Source organism: Falco peregrinus, chromosome 5, assembly GCF_023634155.1.
Source record: "Falco peregrinus isolate bFalPer1 chromosome 5, bFalPer1.pri, whole genome shotgun sequence".
Lineage (NCBI taxonomy): Eukaryota > Metazoa > Chordata > Aves > Falconiformes > Falconidae > Falco > Falco peregrinus.
In genome coordinates this window covers 11014718-11032928 of record NC_073725.1, presented here as the reverse complement: position 1 = coordinate 11032928, position 18211 = coordinate 11014718, and the positions used below count along the sequence as shown (strand labels likewise).

At 42.9% G+C, this 18211-nt stretch overlaps 1 protein-coding gene across 7 annotated transcripts in view; it reads right to left on the bottom strand.

Moving 5' to 3' along the window:
- The window catches only part of RARB (retinoic acid receptor beta), a 334164-nt gene that overhangs the window by 15835 nt on the left and 300118 nt on the right, over positions 1–18211 (bottom strand). For all 7 annotated transcript variants that reach the window (XM_055803607.1, XM_055803609.1, XM_055803608.1 and 4 more), the window contains one exon: positions 5989–6149. In XM_055803607.1, the coding sequence (XP_055659582.1) occupies positions 5989–6149 (161 nt within the window). The remainder of the gene's footprint in view (positions 1–5988; positions 6150–18211) is intronic.

Sequence of the window (18211 nt, the reverse complement as noted above, 5' to 3'; positions counted from 1 at the left end):
GCAGAGGAAGCCGATGAGATTAGCTGCCTTAGTCTTAGCTGGTTGAAGTTAAAACATTAAATTAACTTTAAAATTAAAGGTAAATGAGAGGACTCTCAACCCAAAAGTCTAACAGACATGGCAGATAGACAGCCATCAAAAAGCATTCACAGATCACACTTTCTTAGAGGGAAACAGCTGTAGTGATGCTGCCATCATCACTACTAATGGTGCAGATGTCCACCTCCTTGGAAACTTTTGAAGCCATCAGCTTGCTCTGGCTCACAGGAAGGCCATAGAGCCTGAAGAGGCCAATGAGGGGACGCGGCCGCGATGCTCTGGCAGCCCTCCCAGGACTGCCTTCACAGATGCCACGACTACCATCAGCTGTGAAGGAGAAAGTCCTGATGGGCCCAAGGGCACTGCCAGCCTGACATTCACCCTCACTGCAACAGGGTGCAGATTCAATAGGTCCTTATTACAAAAAATAAATGCTAACCACGCTGAACAGTTCGAAGGTGCACACGTGCTCTTCCCCACTCTCCCTCTTTTGAAGGGGTAAGACGTTAACGTCAGCATTTCTATTTGAATTTTTATTCTGGGAACTTCCTCTGGTTTGTTTTGGTTATTTTTAAATAACAGAAGAAAAGATAGGAGAAAATGTCTTTATAATCCTAAACCTAAAGAATTGTCTTCAAAATGGTAAAAAACTAATGGGTTAACAGTCATTGTAATGCCCTTTGAAACATTTTTTTCAGCTACTGGAGTATGCATCCTTCAGATTTATTTTATTTCATCCTCAAGGACCTTGGTGAAATACAGTACATTGGAGGAAAAATAAGATCAAGATGTGCAGTCATTCAGGCTGTAATTAAATTTAATAGGCAGTTTATCCAGTTCATAGAAAGATGGCATAGCGGAGAGCTACACAAAGCAGAGCCTAAAGCAGGAAATCATTTTACAATAGGGTATCCATCTGGAAAAAAAGACGTTGCATGAAACCAGCAAGTGTGAACAAAATCTTCATCAGTATCATATGAGGTTACTTTATCATGCTGCAGCACCGACGACGGGAAGTTTGACATGTCTTCTATTAAGAGTAATGCACGGCCGTCTTAACAAATGTAAATCTAACTCACTATTATGCAAACTGAAGAGAAGGGGCAGTTAATAAAATACAAAATAACCAGGTGTTTTATTACACTGGATGCCAGATTCCTCAGCGTTGGAGCTAATGTGGTTTACACATCGCCTTTGAGACGCTACAAATGGAAGAGTTTTAACATTTTATTTGGTAATTAATGTGGTCTAAGTGTTATGGAAAATAGCTAGATATTTAGCAGCGTTTCTGAATATGTAAAACCAAAACTGACTCAATATCAATGTATAGGTTGAACAATAAAACACGGGGTTAATAAAATGCACGTCAGAAATGGAAACTCTGATTAAATTTGCCTGGGGATCTTCTCTAACCATGCTGTGAAAAAGATGCAGACGCTATGACTTTTCCTGAATATTTTACAGAAGCATTTTTTTGGGTGTCTTTTCCAGGAGCAGTCTTGCATGTTTTTCAGGCCTATGCACCAGCGCACATATGGTGGAACAATACTGTAATACACCCCAGTGGCATCTTTATCAGTGGAAAAGCCCAACCTTGCTATGAAATCCAATTAAACAGCCATTTTTGCCACATAAATTGATCCCATTTTTTCCATCATTTTTGTTTTTACATCGCAGGCTGCTCTATCTCCACATTAACGATACGGGATGAGGTACTCGCAGAAACATACACAGTAGCAGAATCCCTACCGTCTTTAAAATCCACTTTACAAAGGAAACAAGGCTCACAGGGGCACTCTGCCCTAATCAGGAACACTTGCTATGCCTCTTTAGTAAAAGCAGCAATGTACTCCAGCTCTGGCGAGTTCACCGAGGACCACAGCACACGCCTCTGCTCAGTCCCAGCATCGAGAGTTATACAGACAGACAGATACACGGACACCCCTCGGCGATGGCACAGAACAACAGGCATGTAACTTCTAAGCCCAGTACTTACAAAGGACAAAATGCTGCCCAGATGCAAAACCTCTTCACGTCCAGCCAGCCTGCCTGGGAGAATCCGCAGCAAGGGTCCACAGCGTCAAAATTATTTTCCGTTTTATCCTCCCCTTTTATCATGGGGCTGAATGTAACAGAGCTGTAGACTTACAAATACTACCAGTCTCGAGGGACAAGCAGTATAGTTACACTCAATTATACTATAAAGTATGACATCTCCAGAGAAATTACTAAGGCACTCTCTCTTACCTGGATGACAGTAATAAAACAGATCTATTTATGATGGACTTTTGAAATCCATTACGTTTAAACAGCTTGCTGATTCTCATCATCGGCAGAACTATACTTGCCACTGCCCACCAAATGCAACTGTTAAATCAAACGACCCAGGGAATTTAATACCAGTGCTATTCTCCCATTATTTTAAGTAGACTTTTATTAACTATGCAAAGTATGGTAATTATTACAGATCGGGACACTTTTTCTTTTTAAAGAGCAGATGGATATAAAACCCCATCATTGAAAACGCTTCTCCAAAATAGTTTTTGAGCAGGTAAAAATACACAATGGAGGAAAAATACCACCATGTAACCTTTCCCTCTGGGAAATGCAAGCTGGAGTGCTCAAGAGTGAGAGGAGCCAGATACACAAACCAAATGTTTGAACAGATTTTTTTTATGACTGTATCTCTGCGAGGTCTTTTTTACTCCACTCTCTTAGAATTCTTTGCTCTTTTCAGCAACAAACAAAATAATGTTTTAAATCAGTCTGAATGCTTACGTAACTGAAGGCATACAGGGGCCACACTTGCAGAGCAGCTTCTTTCCCCTGCCATCTCTATCAGTACACAAGTGCAAAAGCTCATGAAATTCAAGTGAATCCACATCGATTCAATACGGTCACTTCTCACCTCTCGCTTAAAGAATTAAATAAAACCCTCTAAGGTTCCAAAAGCAATCTGTATGCTCCACAGCGTGAGTGCACCATGCTTCATGACTGCCAGCCTGCAAAACCATGCATAAAAGCAGGACTGGTGGCACTCTTCTACCTGTACTGGCTTGTTACTCTCAAGAAAAGTAGAGTGGCACAGGCTTCTAGCTCCCCTTGGACTCAGCATTTAGAAAGAGTTGTGTGCTCTCTTTTTTGACTTCTGGTCTCTGTTTCAAGTGTCTCAAAAGGAAAGATTGCCTGAGCCCTGTCATTCCATCATCAGCAGCTGGTGGTGGTTGTCCAAGTTGTGCTCCCCTGACCAGTGCACACACCTCCCGCCTCCTGGATCCTCTGCCACTGCAGAAAGGCTTCTCCCCTACTTCTGGGCTGACTGGCAGCTGGAGATGATGACCCCCCTTACTCCAGCCCTAGTGGTACTCTGTCCTTTCCACAGCTGGGCAGGGACAGTGTTCATAAAAACGAGCTCTTAACACTGAATTCCTGCCTAAAAAGCTGGAGCGGTCACCAGACCTCAGCTAGATGAGAGATTTAAATACTCCACGTTTCACACGGAGACTATGGGAATGCAGTAAGAAGGCAGTATTTAGCACCACCACTATTAGTTTTGACACAGCTGTTGAAGGAAGTTGTATCACTCTCAAGGATTCATAGTAAGCCAGAAATAACTCTCTCAGTGCTATTTTGTTGTAGCAACTTGCATAGTACCAAGCCATGACAAAGCAGCAGGGACTTCAGCCACGTGCAGCGAACTGCTGTGGACTTCCAACAGACCGACGATCTAAAAAAGAAATCTCTTTCCCCAAGCTGTCCGATCTGGCCTGAGATACGAATGACCAATATCTAGCCTCAGACAGCGTGGTCACGTCACGGTTAGTCAGGACCCATAGACAGACTAGATTTATCCATTTATTACTTAGGAGTAAGGGCTCTGAAATTCCAACAGGGACATAAACTCACCATGGGGGTCAGGAGGAACCCAAGGACAAAGGCGTCAGCGGTGGGTGTGATACGCAAGACGACCCTCTCCAATTTCATCCACTTCTATCATTTCAAGAGCTAAAATATTAATGATATTTAAGCATCCAATACATAATGCAAGAGTATAGGTGCCCAGGTTTATCTTTCAGCCCTTCAGGATCTTTGGCCATTACCAGTACAAAGTACCATCACACCACCTGAGTGCACTCCTCTAAATCAGAGGTAACACAAAAGTATGTGCCAGCACGCCGACGCTGGGAGGTGTACCAACAGATCATTCTGGGATAGCTAGGCCGTTTGCAACGTGGCCTGCAAGCAATAAACTCTGGCACGCATACCAGCCTGGCTACGCATCCCAGCTGCGGACATCCGATCACCTCTTCTGCAAGGCATAAACTCACTGTCTTTGAACTGGGCATATTTTTTCACGCTTGTTCAGGAAGCACTCTTGCATTTGCAGGAGTGTGAGAGCCTGTTTGGAAGATTTTATTCCCTCCAAGATGAGGATGCAACTGCACATACTGAGAGGAGGGGTGGAGGGCATTAACCCAGGAATTTCCTTGAAAAAACACACTATGGATTCCACTGTCTCCAGCTTTTTGCCTTTGGTTATGTCACCAGCTGGCTGCTTTTAAGCTTCCAGCCTTGCATGCTGCACTAGTCCCTGGGGGTCTGCCTGTACAATATTTACCAGCATGCCTACCTGACTGTACTGACTACATCTCACCCGAGCAGGGCTAGCACCAGAGAACCAGGCAGAGGACAGGCACCTTCCCCAGTACTAACCATTTAATGTGGCTCTCAAAATCAAACGTGAATAAACATTTGTGAAAATACTTCCAGCAACATGAAAAACATGCTTTTTTCTAACATCACACTTGCACTTAAATACAAAGACTTACACCTAGACCTCAGACTTTTGAACCTTGCACTTCGTAAATAGATGAGTATGCCTTAAAACAGCAACCTGCTTGCTAAAACAGTGAATATTGATGCCACACAAGGATTTGCCTAGACCACTCTCTGAAACACTTGTTTCAGCAGCAGAGCATTTACTCAAAACAGAGAGCAATCCAGTGACAGAGGTATTTCACCTGGCCTGTGGGGCTTGGTCCCAGATCTCTGGGGCTGGAGGACAAGGACCATGGAGGCAGACTCCTCCAGCCACGCCACTCCTGAACTGGTCTCAGCAGCGAAAGCACATGCTCGACTACTTCAGGACCTAGTGCACATCCCTCTGAAACAGCCGGTGCTGCTACAACCAACAGCAAGAGCAGGCCCAGCACAGTCATTCCTCTACCAACAAGACACTAAACACTACCTAACAGTTATATTTTAGCATGCCTTTTATTACTGCATTTGCAAATTTGACATTGATTTTTCTCTCTGAAATCAATACATATCACTAACCTTCCCTTTGTTTAGCAACATATATATATATATATAAAAATTATTTTCCCAAATCACCCTCCAGAGAAACTCCCACAACGCTGAACTTCTTGATGGGAGGCTGATTTTTCATTTCTAAAAGCAGAAGACATTTTTGCTGCTTTGTGGTATTTCAGTACACTGGAAGAGGAATAAACTGCAAATGAGCATTTTGGAAACTGGCTTATTTAGACATTTCATATTTTCCTTGACCTTGGTAGCTTTGGGACTGTCACCAGTAATCCAGCAGCATTTAAGAACTCTACACCTACGAAGCTGTAATTTGCTGACGCACAAGCAGAGAGCATGTCTTTGGAAGCCAACAAATTTCTAATGAATGATGGCATGTAATTGACTCATGGACTCCAGGCTTGTCTCTTGGCTGGATTAATCCTTCAGTCTTTCACAACACCACTAACAAATTATTATAGTTAAGTGCAATTTCTCTTCTCCAGCATGCATTTGCGTGCATACCTGTGTTCCTTGGCTAAGGAGGTGCAAGGAGTGCATCTATTTAAAACATCTGAAGCCTCCAATGCAAAACTCACATCATGCAGGCATATCCAGAATGTAAATGTCACAAACTATACTTACTGTAGTGTATTTTCCCAGCTGACAGAGCGACGGGAAGGTTTCCTGGTGAGCTTTTCGGATCTTCTCAGTGAGATCATCCAACTCTGCTGTCATTTCATAGTTTTCTGTGGACTCCTGCTTTGAAGGTTCCTTCTTCTTTTTGTTCCTATCATTTCTGACAGCTACAGAAAAAGCAGAGACACAGATCTCATGTGGTTATTCACATCACCCCATGTTGCTTTTGTCGCTCTACTTCAAAACACTGCAAAATGCTTTTATTTTAAACATAAATTATTTTAAGTGAAGATAAAAATGTTATACACACAGAGAATACTAATGCAAGCTTAATTACTTAATTGTAAGAATTAAATTTAACGGGTAATGAGGAAACCAAAGTTTCATAGATGCTTGTAGTCGACGTGCCATCACACTCTTATAGTATCTACCTTCCGAGAAAGTCTACTGCAACTTCACATGCACTCTAAATGTCTCAGTAACTTTGTGAGGTGGGATTTTTCCGCTGTACCATTACAGCTGTGCACAGTGAATGGCTAAGTCCTCTGCAGCGATGCAGCTGGTATTTCATTGGATGTGAACAACACTAAAAAAAGACAGCAACTGTCTGTCCTCTTAAATCTCTCAGTACGGAAGGGAACAAAACTCATACTAATACAAAATGCACCAAGCAGAAGTTATTCAAAGGGAGAGTTAAATGTGAAAAGAGTAAATGAAAGAAGATGAAACACGTTAAACTCAAGATCTGAAGATCAAAGGAGAAGCATAAACACTTGAAAGAGTAAAAATGGCAGCAAAGCTATCTAGAGTTGCTTGCCATCTGCTCCTGCACTCAGATCAGCCGTCTACCTTCCCCTGGCCATGGGGGATTACTGGAAATGTGCATTGTGCAGCACTCGTGCTGTAATTGATTTCCCACATATTTGTGTTTTGTAATAAAATATGACAGCTGCTCCATCACCATGCTACTCTTTGTTCTTTTAATGAAAATAGCTTAATTTTACAAAACGTGCCCAGGAGATAAGTCTACGTCCGCAGTATTGCCAGTACTTGTGAACTTTATCAAGAGGCTTGTTGTTAGCTAAAGCTAACATCTTAAGCATAACCAGATGCATAAGGCTTTACAACAAAGCCAAGCAAAATCAATTCCTCTCCCCAAAGACTCCGTGTCAATATTAAACACCCTGAAGACAAAATGTTATTGGACAAATAAACCCCATCCTAACGTTCACTTGTGTCCAAAACCTCATGATATTTAGATGCACAGCAGAATGGGCGATGCCCAGAGCCACTCCTTGTCAGCTCTTTTCCCCTATGGATTCCCTAGACCCATTTCCACATCTTCTGTGGGTGCTTCCTACACACCTGTGAACCACAAATGAACACAAAGAGCAGCCAAATGGTGAATATTTCAGGAGAAAGAAGAGGTGTTGAGCCAGTCTCACCTACAGTATCTGTTCAAGAATGAATGACACACAGTTGGATTCATTTTCCTATGGGCATCCTTTCTGAGAGAAAATTAAGAGTGACATGGGAAAACTGTGGGCAGGGAAAGCAGCAGAATCAGGGGCATCTACAGAAATAATATGTGTAACAGAAAACAAGGGACAGATGCAGTGAATATCGTTGCTCTTTCACGAGGCCATTAGGCATGTACACGATGTGATGAATGGCTCTGGTTTTCTCACTAAAGGTTTGACTTTGCAGCTGAGAGAACTCTGACCCCTATCCAGCAGATATTTTAAGGATGAACTTGACTTTAACTGTGTGAACAGACCCGCACTGAAGTCAGTTACGCCTCTGCTGGGTCAGGGCTGGGATGCTGAGCTCCCCACCGGATTAAAGCCTAATCTCAAACACCATCAATTCTGGTGTCTGGAGTAACACAAAGGAGGCCAGGAAGGGTGGACTAAAAAGGTACCTTCTTGTGAAGGTTCAATGCTACCAGCGTAGTCAGGTTTAGGATGGGGCGGGTTGGGTCCCCCCTCCGCTTCCTTTTACAAATATTCCCCTGAAGCCAATGCTCTGATTTGTTCGCTGGACCCCAGGGCAGAGTGCAAGTACAGTCTCTTGCACTGAAAAAACATCCAGGACCCACACGTACCTCTGAACTGCTCCAAACTGCCACCTCAGAAGTAAAGCCTAATCACTGCTGTACTTGAGAGATAAAAGAGCTCCTTAGAGTATTATGTAAACTCCTACACAACCGCAAAGAGCAATAAGCTTTTGTAATAAAGCTCCATTTACTTATAGCTCTACGAGCTGATTGACAAATTTGCCAAACAGGAGGCCTCAGCAACTACTTATCTCAATAGCTTTGAACTCCTTGTGGAAGACAAACACGTTAGGCCAGGCTTCGAAGCAGCTGCCAGGAGCTCCCAGAGACCAGAAGGTAACCCCAGCAGGAACCACGCCACACTCCCGTGCCACCCCGGCACAGCTCCCTCTGCAGCTGTACCTCAAGTCCCTTCCCCTCCCCAAAGGCCACTAGAGGAACAGCTGCTGGTCAATCCACATCATCAAACTGGCCCAGCTCTGTCCTCTTTCTTTTTGGGTGCAAATCACTAAAGGGTAGGAAGAGGAGAATTAACACATCCTGAAGACTAGGAGCAGTTTTTGTTCATTGTTACCTTTTTTCTACAGTTCCGACAGCCTTTATAATAATGCTAAAACCTGAATAACATTTATCTTCTTGGTTTATGTATACCTTTTACATTTCCTACATTTGTCTTTGCTAAGTCTGCGTAAGACACGGCAATGTTTCTATATTCCCTGTAAGATAACACAATAAAGTGCCGACATATAACACCCAGGCTCCAAAAATATAAAGAATTTCAATAACGTTGAACTATTATGCACATTCAACTACAACTATAATTCAGTACAAAAAAAAAGAGAGAAACAGATTAAGACAACAATACGTTTAAAAGAGTTAAATAAAAACATATAAACACACATTTACCCAGTAAATTTAAAAGCCATCACTGCCCTGGGAACAGGAACTGTCACACCGCATGTGGGAAGGGTTTTGGATTACAGCTTATGCTTACATTACATAAATCACACCTTTTTGTATCTCGATCTTTACATGCATATGATCACATCAATCCCCGATGCAATTTCACTGCCTTTTAATGATGATACGCCAGTGATGAATCTGTGTCACAGTTAATGCTGCGGTAGAAAACTCAGGTTATGAATTTCATTACTTGTGCACTAAATTCTGACTCAATGGCTGCATTATTTAGGAGCTCCCGACAGGGGACAGTATGGAAGCTCTCTTGCCCTGCGTGAAATACTGGAAGTTAAAAAAACTAAGAAAACAAGTAAGGTGGTGGCTTTGGGAAAGAGAATGAAAAAAGGCGTATCTTGATATGTGAGGAAGCCACATCTCAGTGCTGCTCAGATGGCTGAGCGACGCACGCCCATGCCTGAGCACGTCTGCTTCGATCCATCTTCCCATGACAGTTTCCCTGTCCCCTCAACACATATGCCAGGACTTGCACTTCCCCACCCAGAAACCTCCAGGCAGCCGCGGCAGGGTTCGTGAGCTGGCAAAGGTACTTTCTGTTGCTTTAGGTTTAAGGATCAGCCCCTAGCCTCAAACATTCACCCCTCTAACCTGACGGCAGAGGGGCCGAACACCATCTCGTGTCCCATCCTGCCTGTTCTCCTCACCCCAGGTTTGCCACTGCTTTCCTTGGCCTCAGACACATTGTGCCTCTTCTGCTTGAAGCGATGGGCAGGGCACAAAAGCTGCAGGAGGGAAGGATGCATTTTTCAAGAAAAGCAGGGCCTGCTGTAGATGAAACTATGTATAGGAAAGACACAAACAGCTTCTCTCGGAGGACCCCAACACTCTCATTTAGCAACCACGCAGCAATTCTCCTGCTTGAGCGGGATCATTTCAAGCGTGTCACAGTGCTGGGAATCATCCAGTCTTAAATTCAAGCCCCTCAGGTCCACCAAACTTAGTCACTGCTTGGCCTGTGAAGAGTCTGGGATCCAGCCCAAGAGATTTAGGCAGTTTCTAGATAATCAGGTAAAATTATGGAATAGCTAGTGTTCGTACTCCCCTCTGTCACAGGTGGTACAAACATGTCCAGGGGAGAAGAACCTGTAGCTCACAATGCAGTTTTTCCAACTACTTGCATAACCTCTGCTTCTTCAGATGCCCAGAAGATAGTTAGACAGCACCTTTCATATATTATAATGATTAATCAGCTATAAATTCACGACTTGAAGTGCTATCACTGCAGTTTTGCCTCTTGAAGATCCTCGTGACCTTTGAAGAGCTCTGTGTACTAGTTAGCTGGTTTTGTTCCTGTAAGGACAACTACTTGTGTTTCCAGTTAGTTTGCATTCCTGTAAAACCACACTTCTCTTGTCCCTAAATATTTTGGAAGTTACTTGTTAAGCTAACAAATCTCAAAAGCACCATAAAGCACAAAGAGCAAGTCAGTAATTGCACAGCACTGGGCACAACATGGGTTTTCAAAAAGACTCCTTTTGTTTGTGAACGTTGATGAGAAGAAAAATAGGAGGTGAGCTGAGGCAGGACCGCCGCAGACCTGCCAGCTCTCCCCTTCAGGCTGAGGCTTGCTCTCCTGTGCCATGGGAAGCCATCCACCTCTTGCCAAACACCAGGCAGCCTGGGCTGCTCGACATTACAGGCAAATGGTGCCAGACGTGGGCGGTGGGGCCACTGCACCCAGGGCTCCCAAGAGCACCAAGCTGCTTGCTAGGGTGGAAACTCGCAAGTCTCGCACAGCTCCTTTATGCTCTGACTTCTCCAATTCCAGCAGCAGCTGCTAAAAATTTCTAATTCTGGCAGAAGTTAGCAGCTGTGGAAAATTTCAGTCAAATACGCAAAATGCTTACTTATTGCCATTACCAAGTTTGATCCATCGGGATACATGTGTCCCCTCCCCCCCCACCACACGTCACCCTTGTCCCCATAACTCTTCAACAGACTGTGCTCATGGTAACGAATGGCAGTCCATAAGGACATCTTTCACAACAGTCACCTTGGAAAACCTCGAACCAAGGGAAACTTAGCACCTTCAGTGCCGCTGCTGCTGCACTGGGCTTTCTGACCCCATGGACAAAGCCAGCACCCAGCTGCACATCACATGTGGCTCAGTGCCTGGGAGCTGGAGGAAGCAGACACAGAGGCGAGGTACTTCAAGGAGATCTATTTTCCCAGCTCCAACGTAAGAAAAGCAACAAAACCACCACCTTGAAAGCAACACAATCACGCTTGACAAACTGACGCACCAGCAATTCCGAACGGTAAGGCTCCTGTCCACATTTTAACAGCAATGCAATTGCAAGCCAAACAGCATTAAAATACACAGAACACCAGGTAGTTATAAATAGATAGGTTTTTGTAGGTCGTGACTTCCAGATGAAATAATGTTTTCTTTTAGGCAAAACTGCTCAGTCTTTTTAAAAGAACAGGAAACAATCTTAAAACAAATTCCCATGCCAAAACTGAGCTTTGACATATGGAGAACGATGGGAAGCTAAGCACGTTTCAAACACAAAACTCTCCCTTCTACTGGACAAAGCCAATAACAAGTACAGAGTCATGTAAGGGGCTTCAAGTACAAAACCAAAACACATTGAAACCTGCATATTTTGTTGGTGATTCAGAGAAATCAACCATGTCAGCTGTCGGGTACAACTGCCACAAGAAAACATCTCGATTTCAGTGAGATAGTATCTCTCTACAGACTCGTATCAAAATTAAAAGGGAGCACAGAGAAACAATCATGGAAGAAATTTCATAAGCACCTGGCACACTTATCATTTTTCCCCAGGCACAGAGCGAGCACATGTATTACAGAATTCAAGCCCGTCCCCGGTTTCCTGTTAAGAAATAATGTTCAGCTACGGCAAACGTGCCCTGGCCAGTGCGCCAGGACCCCCAGTTCAACAACGGGAGAAAGCACCACAAGCTGGGAGGACATCGTCCTGCCAGCTGCCTTCACGTACGCTGGCTCTTCTAGCCACTAGTGGTATTTTTTTCTTTTTGACGAAAGTGAATCTGAACTCAGCCTTACAGCTTTGTATTATTCATTATATAATTGCTATGTTTTATTAGAAATATGATCTATTATAACCTTGAATATGGTAACTTAAATGACATTGAAAATTTGATTATTCTGATTATTAGAGAAGTGAGAAAGGTACTAAACATTTGTAAGGCTGATAATCAATCAGTGTATCCATCTGAGTGCAATAAAAATCAATCAGGAGCTAGTGCGTTTAAATCTAATTTTTTAAGCATGACATTTTCTTCTGAGTTTCTTTTTTAAATGTCACCCTCTTCTACAACAGTGATTGATTCTATCCCCAGGGACAGTTAACTCCAACTGTTTTATTCATTGCACTGAGCTCTTGTATCCACAGTCTTTTCTAAATATCAAATTAATGACAACAATAATATTTTCATCAAAATGTGAAATTCGGAAATACACATTCATGGAATCAAAACAGCAAGAAGCACAACAGTACATTTAAATCAGTTCAAATATCAGGGACCTTTTAACTAGCAAGCAGTGTATTTTAACACAGAAAATGGTGGAATTTTGTGTCTCTCCAGCTCTCTTCTTCTCCCCCACCCCTAAAATAGAAGGGCAAGGATTTGCTTGTTTAAAACATAATTCATTTAGAAATGTTTCAGCAGTGAACAATGAATCACTAGCTATAGGGAGTCCGTGAGTAATTACTTATGCCTCCAAAATAACCTTATTAGGCTATTGTAAGTATAGGGGAGACCTTTGATACCTATAGCCTAAGGGCCTCTATTTTTCCATTCATGCACAGGGGATTTATATGGTTATATCCTATTATAACCGAGGAAAGCAACACATCTCCCATTTATGTATGAGGATAACTGTGGGGTTAATATATCAAGAACTGAGTTATAAGAACAGGTTTCATTATATGAATGAATGATACAAATGGATGCTCTACAGCTTTTTTTAACTGGTCTGAAACTTGATCTGTGGTTTCAAGGATTCCATCAGCCTGAAAATTTTATTTTTTACATGAAACTTGGCACCTGCTATTGTCACATCCCTGAAATATTAGTAGATGTAATGAGCAAAAAAGGAGTTTCTAGTCCCTTAAAGAAAAACAATACTAACTGAACTCAGACGTAGGACCGAAACTGGAAAGCTAATGCAGAATAACAGGCTGAGAAAAATACCTCTTCAAGATAGCTGAAAAGTATAGCTTTGGTATTCTTTTTAAAAAATATTATTTTAAATTATTATTTGTATTGTTTCACTTTAGTATCATTTAAGAGGAAAGATCTTTTTTTTTTTTTTACTTTCTTTTTCATTTTAAGACATCTGGAAGCAAAACCAGCAGCTATCATACTTTGGGTATCTAGAACCACCAATCCAAGACCCCAAACTGCTGCTGAAATAAAAAAAAAATAGTTCTAAAGGCAGACTGAATGTTGCAGAAGGCTCTATGAAGTGCTTCAGCAGGAAAGAAAACCCCAAAAGCCCATACCCTGTTTGCAGGTATATGAAAATACCGCTAATGCCCATGTTTATATTGAGTGTAGTATTTCAGGACTAGTTCAAGTTCTGCAGAATGTGCCAAACACAGTAACTGCCGAGAGAATAAAAATCACAACTCCAGAAATACAAATGAAAACACCCCTCCCCCCTCAAAACAGTTCCTAAGAACAAATCAAAACCTCAGAAGTTGCAAAAACAGACAGACAGCAAACAAGTGGAACGAAACTGGAACAAAATGTGGTTTGCAGCATGTGGGTGTGGGCAGGCAGAAAGGACAGCAAGGGGAGCAGCTGAGTCAGAGCCAAGGTGTACAGGGTACAGGATCTATACCAGGGACTGAAACAAAAGCAACTCCTTGGTTTCCTTTACCATCTCCCTACGTATTGCAATCGAAGTGGGTGGAGAGACGTGATTATACATTTAATGATAAACTGTTTAAATAGCATTTGTCCTGTGATTCCATTTTCAAAGTGCTTTAATATCATCAACTAATTGCCAGTGTGAAATAGGACAATCCACATAGGCTTAGCAGCTGAGGCTTAAAAAGCTAGTGAAGGTTGTTAGTACTAACAACTGCAGGCAGAATAAATCACTAACATTTCCCATGAAGGCCCACCAATATATCTGCAATGGATATAGCCATACACATTGACTAAAACAAAATTTACTCATTGATATGTTTCCATCTGTATTTCACATAGGCATCACCTCAAGTTACTTAATGTAGCCAGAAATTCCCATCTGCAAGACAGAGCATCTCCATAGGCATGTCCCACAACATCCCTGTGCATCTTGTGGTGCTGTTGAATTATTCTACACATCTGCCCTTCCCTCCTCGTTCATGCCTTATCCAAGCTCTCTTAGTATTCTGCATGAAATCAGTCACTTCCTTACTCTAAATGTAAACCCCACAATTTATAAGACCTACCATACCACCTGCAACAGGTTTGCAGAGTAACAGCATCACCCGGTGGATATTGCCAGTTACCCCTTTCCCTGTTCAAGTGCAGGAATGGGAAGGAGCTGTGGGAATCAATCGCTCCACCTGGGGAGGTTTCCCAAACTCAGAGGGCTTCTGTGGGTAACCCGCTGTGAAGTGCCAGCCTACGGACGAATCCCCAAGAAATTAAAACTCTCAGGGAAACAAAAGTATTGTACTTACTATCTACTGTTTTGGCTGCCCAAATCCCATTGGATTTACTGCTAACTACTGTGCCAGTCTAGCTAAAATTCTGCATACAGCTGGTTAAACTGAAATACTCTGGGGAACAGGAGGCTGGCTTTTCTGGAATTGCAGTGTCGTAACATATTAGCTAAAAATACACATGACCAAAAACACAATGTGATTATTCTTTCTCATCCTTACAGTTTAAGTGACCAAGTGCATATACAGCAGTTGAAAAACACTTCTAAATACTCAGCATGAAATTAAATTTCTATTAAGCTATAGTGCATTTGTTTTTTACCATAGGCTGGGTAAAGAAAAAAAATCCCTAATTTTCAAACTGAACTTCAGTCAGAAATCACTGAGATACCATTAAATCTGTCTCATCTGATTTTAACTGTTCAAGTGCCCTTTCCAGCTACCTTCTCAAAGCAACTGCCCTTTTGAGCTACAATCTTGAAGCCTGGTACACTAACTTTATGGATAGCCAATTACAGGTAAAAATATCCTGAACCTGACCTTTCTCTCCAAGGTCATCAAGAGGTAAATCAGTGTACTCATCTACAGATATTACATTAATTTCTCTTAGGAGACAGTCATGGTAGTACGATGCCTCGCAACTGGGAGAAACTGCAGTTATCCAAAGTCATCAATTCAATTTGTTGGGTATTAGCCAGGACCGCTGATGGCCAGGGAAGTGCATGGCTGTAAACTAAGAGCAGACACTGCACTCTATTCCTGCCCACTGCCTGGCCTGACTGTAGCACTTCATACACTTCAACCTGCTGTGGCTATTTTATTTCCTGCGCAGAAGAAAAGAACACGACTTGCTTTTTACTTAACTGGAAAGCTACCTACCATGACAAATTGCAGCCTTTCCTGACAATGCTGTTAACAGACTCCCTTAACAAAACAACTTTCCATAATACGCACATTCTTTCAATGTAATGAATGAGTCTCAGCTACAGGATAAATTCTGATTACGTATGATAAGACTGACTTTACAGGACAGCAAATGGGAAGGCTATGAAAAAAAGAAAGTGAGCTAGAGGACCCCTTTGCTTTGCCCACGTGCAGTTGCTCAGTACCCAGGGCAATGGCTCCCCAGAAGGAAAAGCAGAAGTTCAGGAGCAACGTCAAGACTGCGTGCCACCTGCATTTCTCCCTTTTATTATGGCTGGTTTCATGCGGTGAATACAGTTAGGCTTTCCCCAAACAGGATTCAACCCTGTGTTATTTACCAGAATTAAAAAAAACAAACCAGCCCCAACTTATCACCACTGCTGTTTTTGTCTTGCAGTGTTGCTACTCCACTGATTGCAGCAGAGTCCTATTAGTGTAAAACTACAGTAGCGTAGTGGGAGATCAGGTCTAATATCTATATCTGCAGATGGATAACACCGCATTCATACCTAAGTTTCATTTCTTTGTTTTGCCCCCAAGGCTAAATTTCACATTTGTACCTCCTAGTGCCTTGTGCAATTGTGTGAAGGTGCATCTAGCGAGAGAGCTGCCAACTGACAACACATCTGAAGAGGCTTGCGTGCGCAGTGTACTTCATCAAGCACAAAGAACACATTGCCTCCTGCAACCGTAAATTGAGCTCATGAAGGCAGAGGAACAGTTGTTTCAGGCACGTTTTAAGAAAGGAAGTCATAGTCTTGAATCGCAGCATTAGCCTGCGTTACAGCCTCAGCAGCTTGCAGCCCTGGCCTCCCACTAGGCCAGGGATAATAAAAGCAAAGAAATAGCTCAGCTAGTATTTACCTATTCCTCTGAAGCTAACACGGAAAACACGCCATTATGAACTTAACACAAATTCCTTCCTAAGGGCAAAGGCTTGTTGATACTCCTACTGAAAAAAAAAAAGAAATAAAAAAAATATTAGGATCAGGAGGTTATTTCCAGCTCTCAAAGCACCAGGGCTGACCTCCGAAGTGGTGGGCAGGGGACACACAGGGTGTGCAGCTCCACAGCCATGCTCAGCCTCCCTGCCCAAGCTCCCCTGCTGGCCAGCTGGAGCTGACACCGAAGGACCTGCTCCACCAGCAGAGGCAGCCCAGGTGCAAGAAAAGGAAACAACCGTATTACTCAGCCAGGTGGACCTAAAAGCACCAGAAGATCAGCCAAAAAATGTACCGTTAAGTCTCACATCGCTGTGCAGTCCAACGCAGCTGGTGGGCATGCATCTGCACCTGCTGGTGGGCTTGATCTGCAGCTGTGTTAGATTATTTAATTAACAGTGCCTGTCATTAAACTGTTTTGCCACATTACTAAAAGAAAGGTTTCACCAAACAGTTAAATAACATGCTCAAACAATACTATTGCATCTTACTGCATTTTAGCATGTTGTTTACTTCCTCTCTCTTCCCAAAAGCTGAGCAATTGGAATAAAAAAATCTGCAAATTTGTTGTTGGGGTGGGGAACTTCTTTATTCTTTTAAGATTACATCGTCCTTTCTTCACAAACTGTAACCTAAGGAGAAAGAAAGGAATGAGGTCAGGGGACTTCTTTTTCTTTCCATCCGCAGGATTTTGGGAAGGTCAAGCCAAGCCAAGCCAGCCAGCTGGCCAGCCAGCTCTGGGAGTGCCGGGCTGGCAACGTCACCAGATTCCCGTAAAAGCCTTGCTGAAGCTGGCTGCTGACACAGGTAAAGAAGTTTATTCACTTTCAGCTTTAGCGCCTCACTGCCCATCCTGACTCGCTACACTGGTAAGCTGAGGCACTTGAAATGTCTCTGCCTCCCAGGTTTTTCTCCAGGCAGGACATCCCTTTCCACCCGTGCATGGCAGGACTCTGCGCTGAGGCCCAGCAGGGATTAACCCACAGCAGCCGAAGCCCCCACTCGCGCCCCGGATCTCCACGCCTGGGGTAGCAGCAGGCTTGAACGCAATTCTTCAAAGCAAACGTGCCTGGGAGACAAAGGCTGTTGCTTGTGTGTTTAATAAATACTGCTCCATCCATAATTCACATGCAGAAATACTGCTTTTCATCTATTAATGCAGGCTCTCCAGACATCTGTACTCCTGCTTTATGTAGCGGCAGAAGCATCATGGTATTACGGGGTCGAATTCCCTTTACACACCTGCAGCAACCTCAGCTGTTTTAGCACTCACGTTATGACATGAATCACTCCACAAGCCTGCACCTAATTATCAGACTGTCTATTTTGATATATTTTATCCGTTATGTACAATGCCAAAGACGTTCTTTAAAATATGTTCCAGCTACTCTTTCATATAAAAATCCAACCTGCTTTCTTGTCTGGGACTTAAGTTCTGAAATAGCCGGAGTAAGTGGACCAGATTAGTTAAAAAAGAAGGCATGCTATTAACTACAGGACTGGCTTAAAGAGCTTAATTCTGCCAGACAGGGTCAAGTAGCATCAAATCCTGATTTCTCCGTAAGATCTTTTAAATATCCCCAGTAAAGCCAGCACATAACCTTTTTACATTAAGCGCTTTCACAGTACACCAGACCAGCCTGATATAGTGATCATACAAGGAGCAAAGCAGATACTTGTTT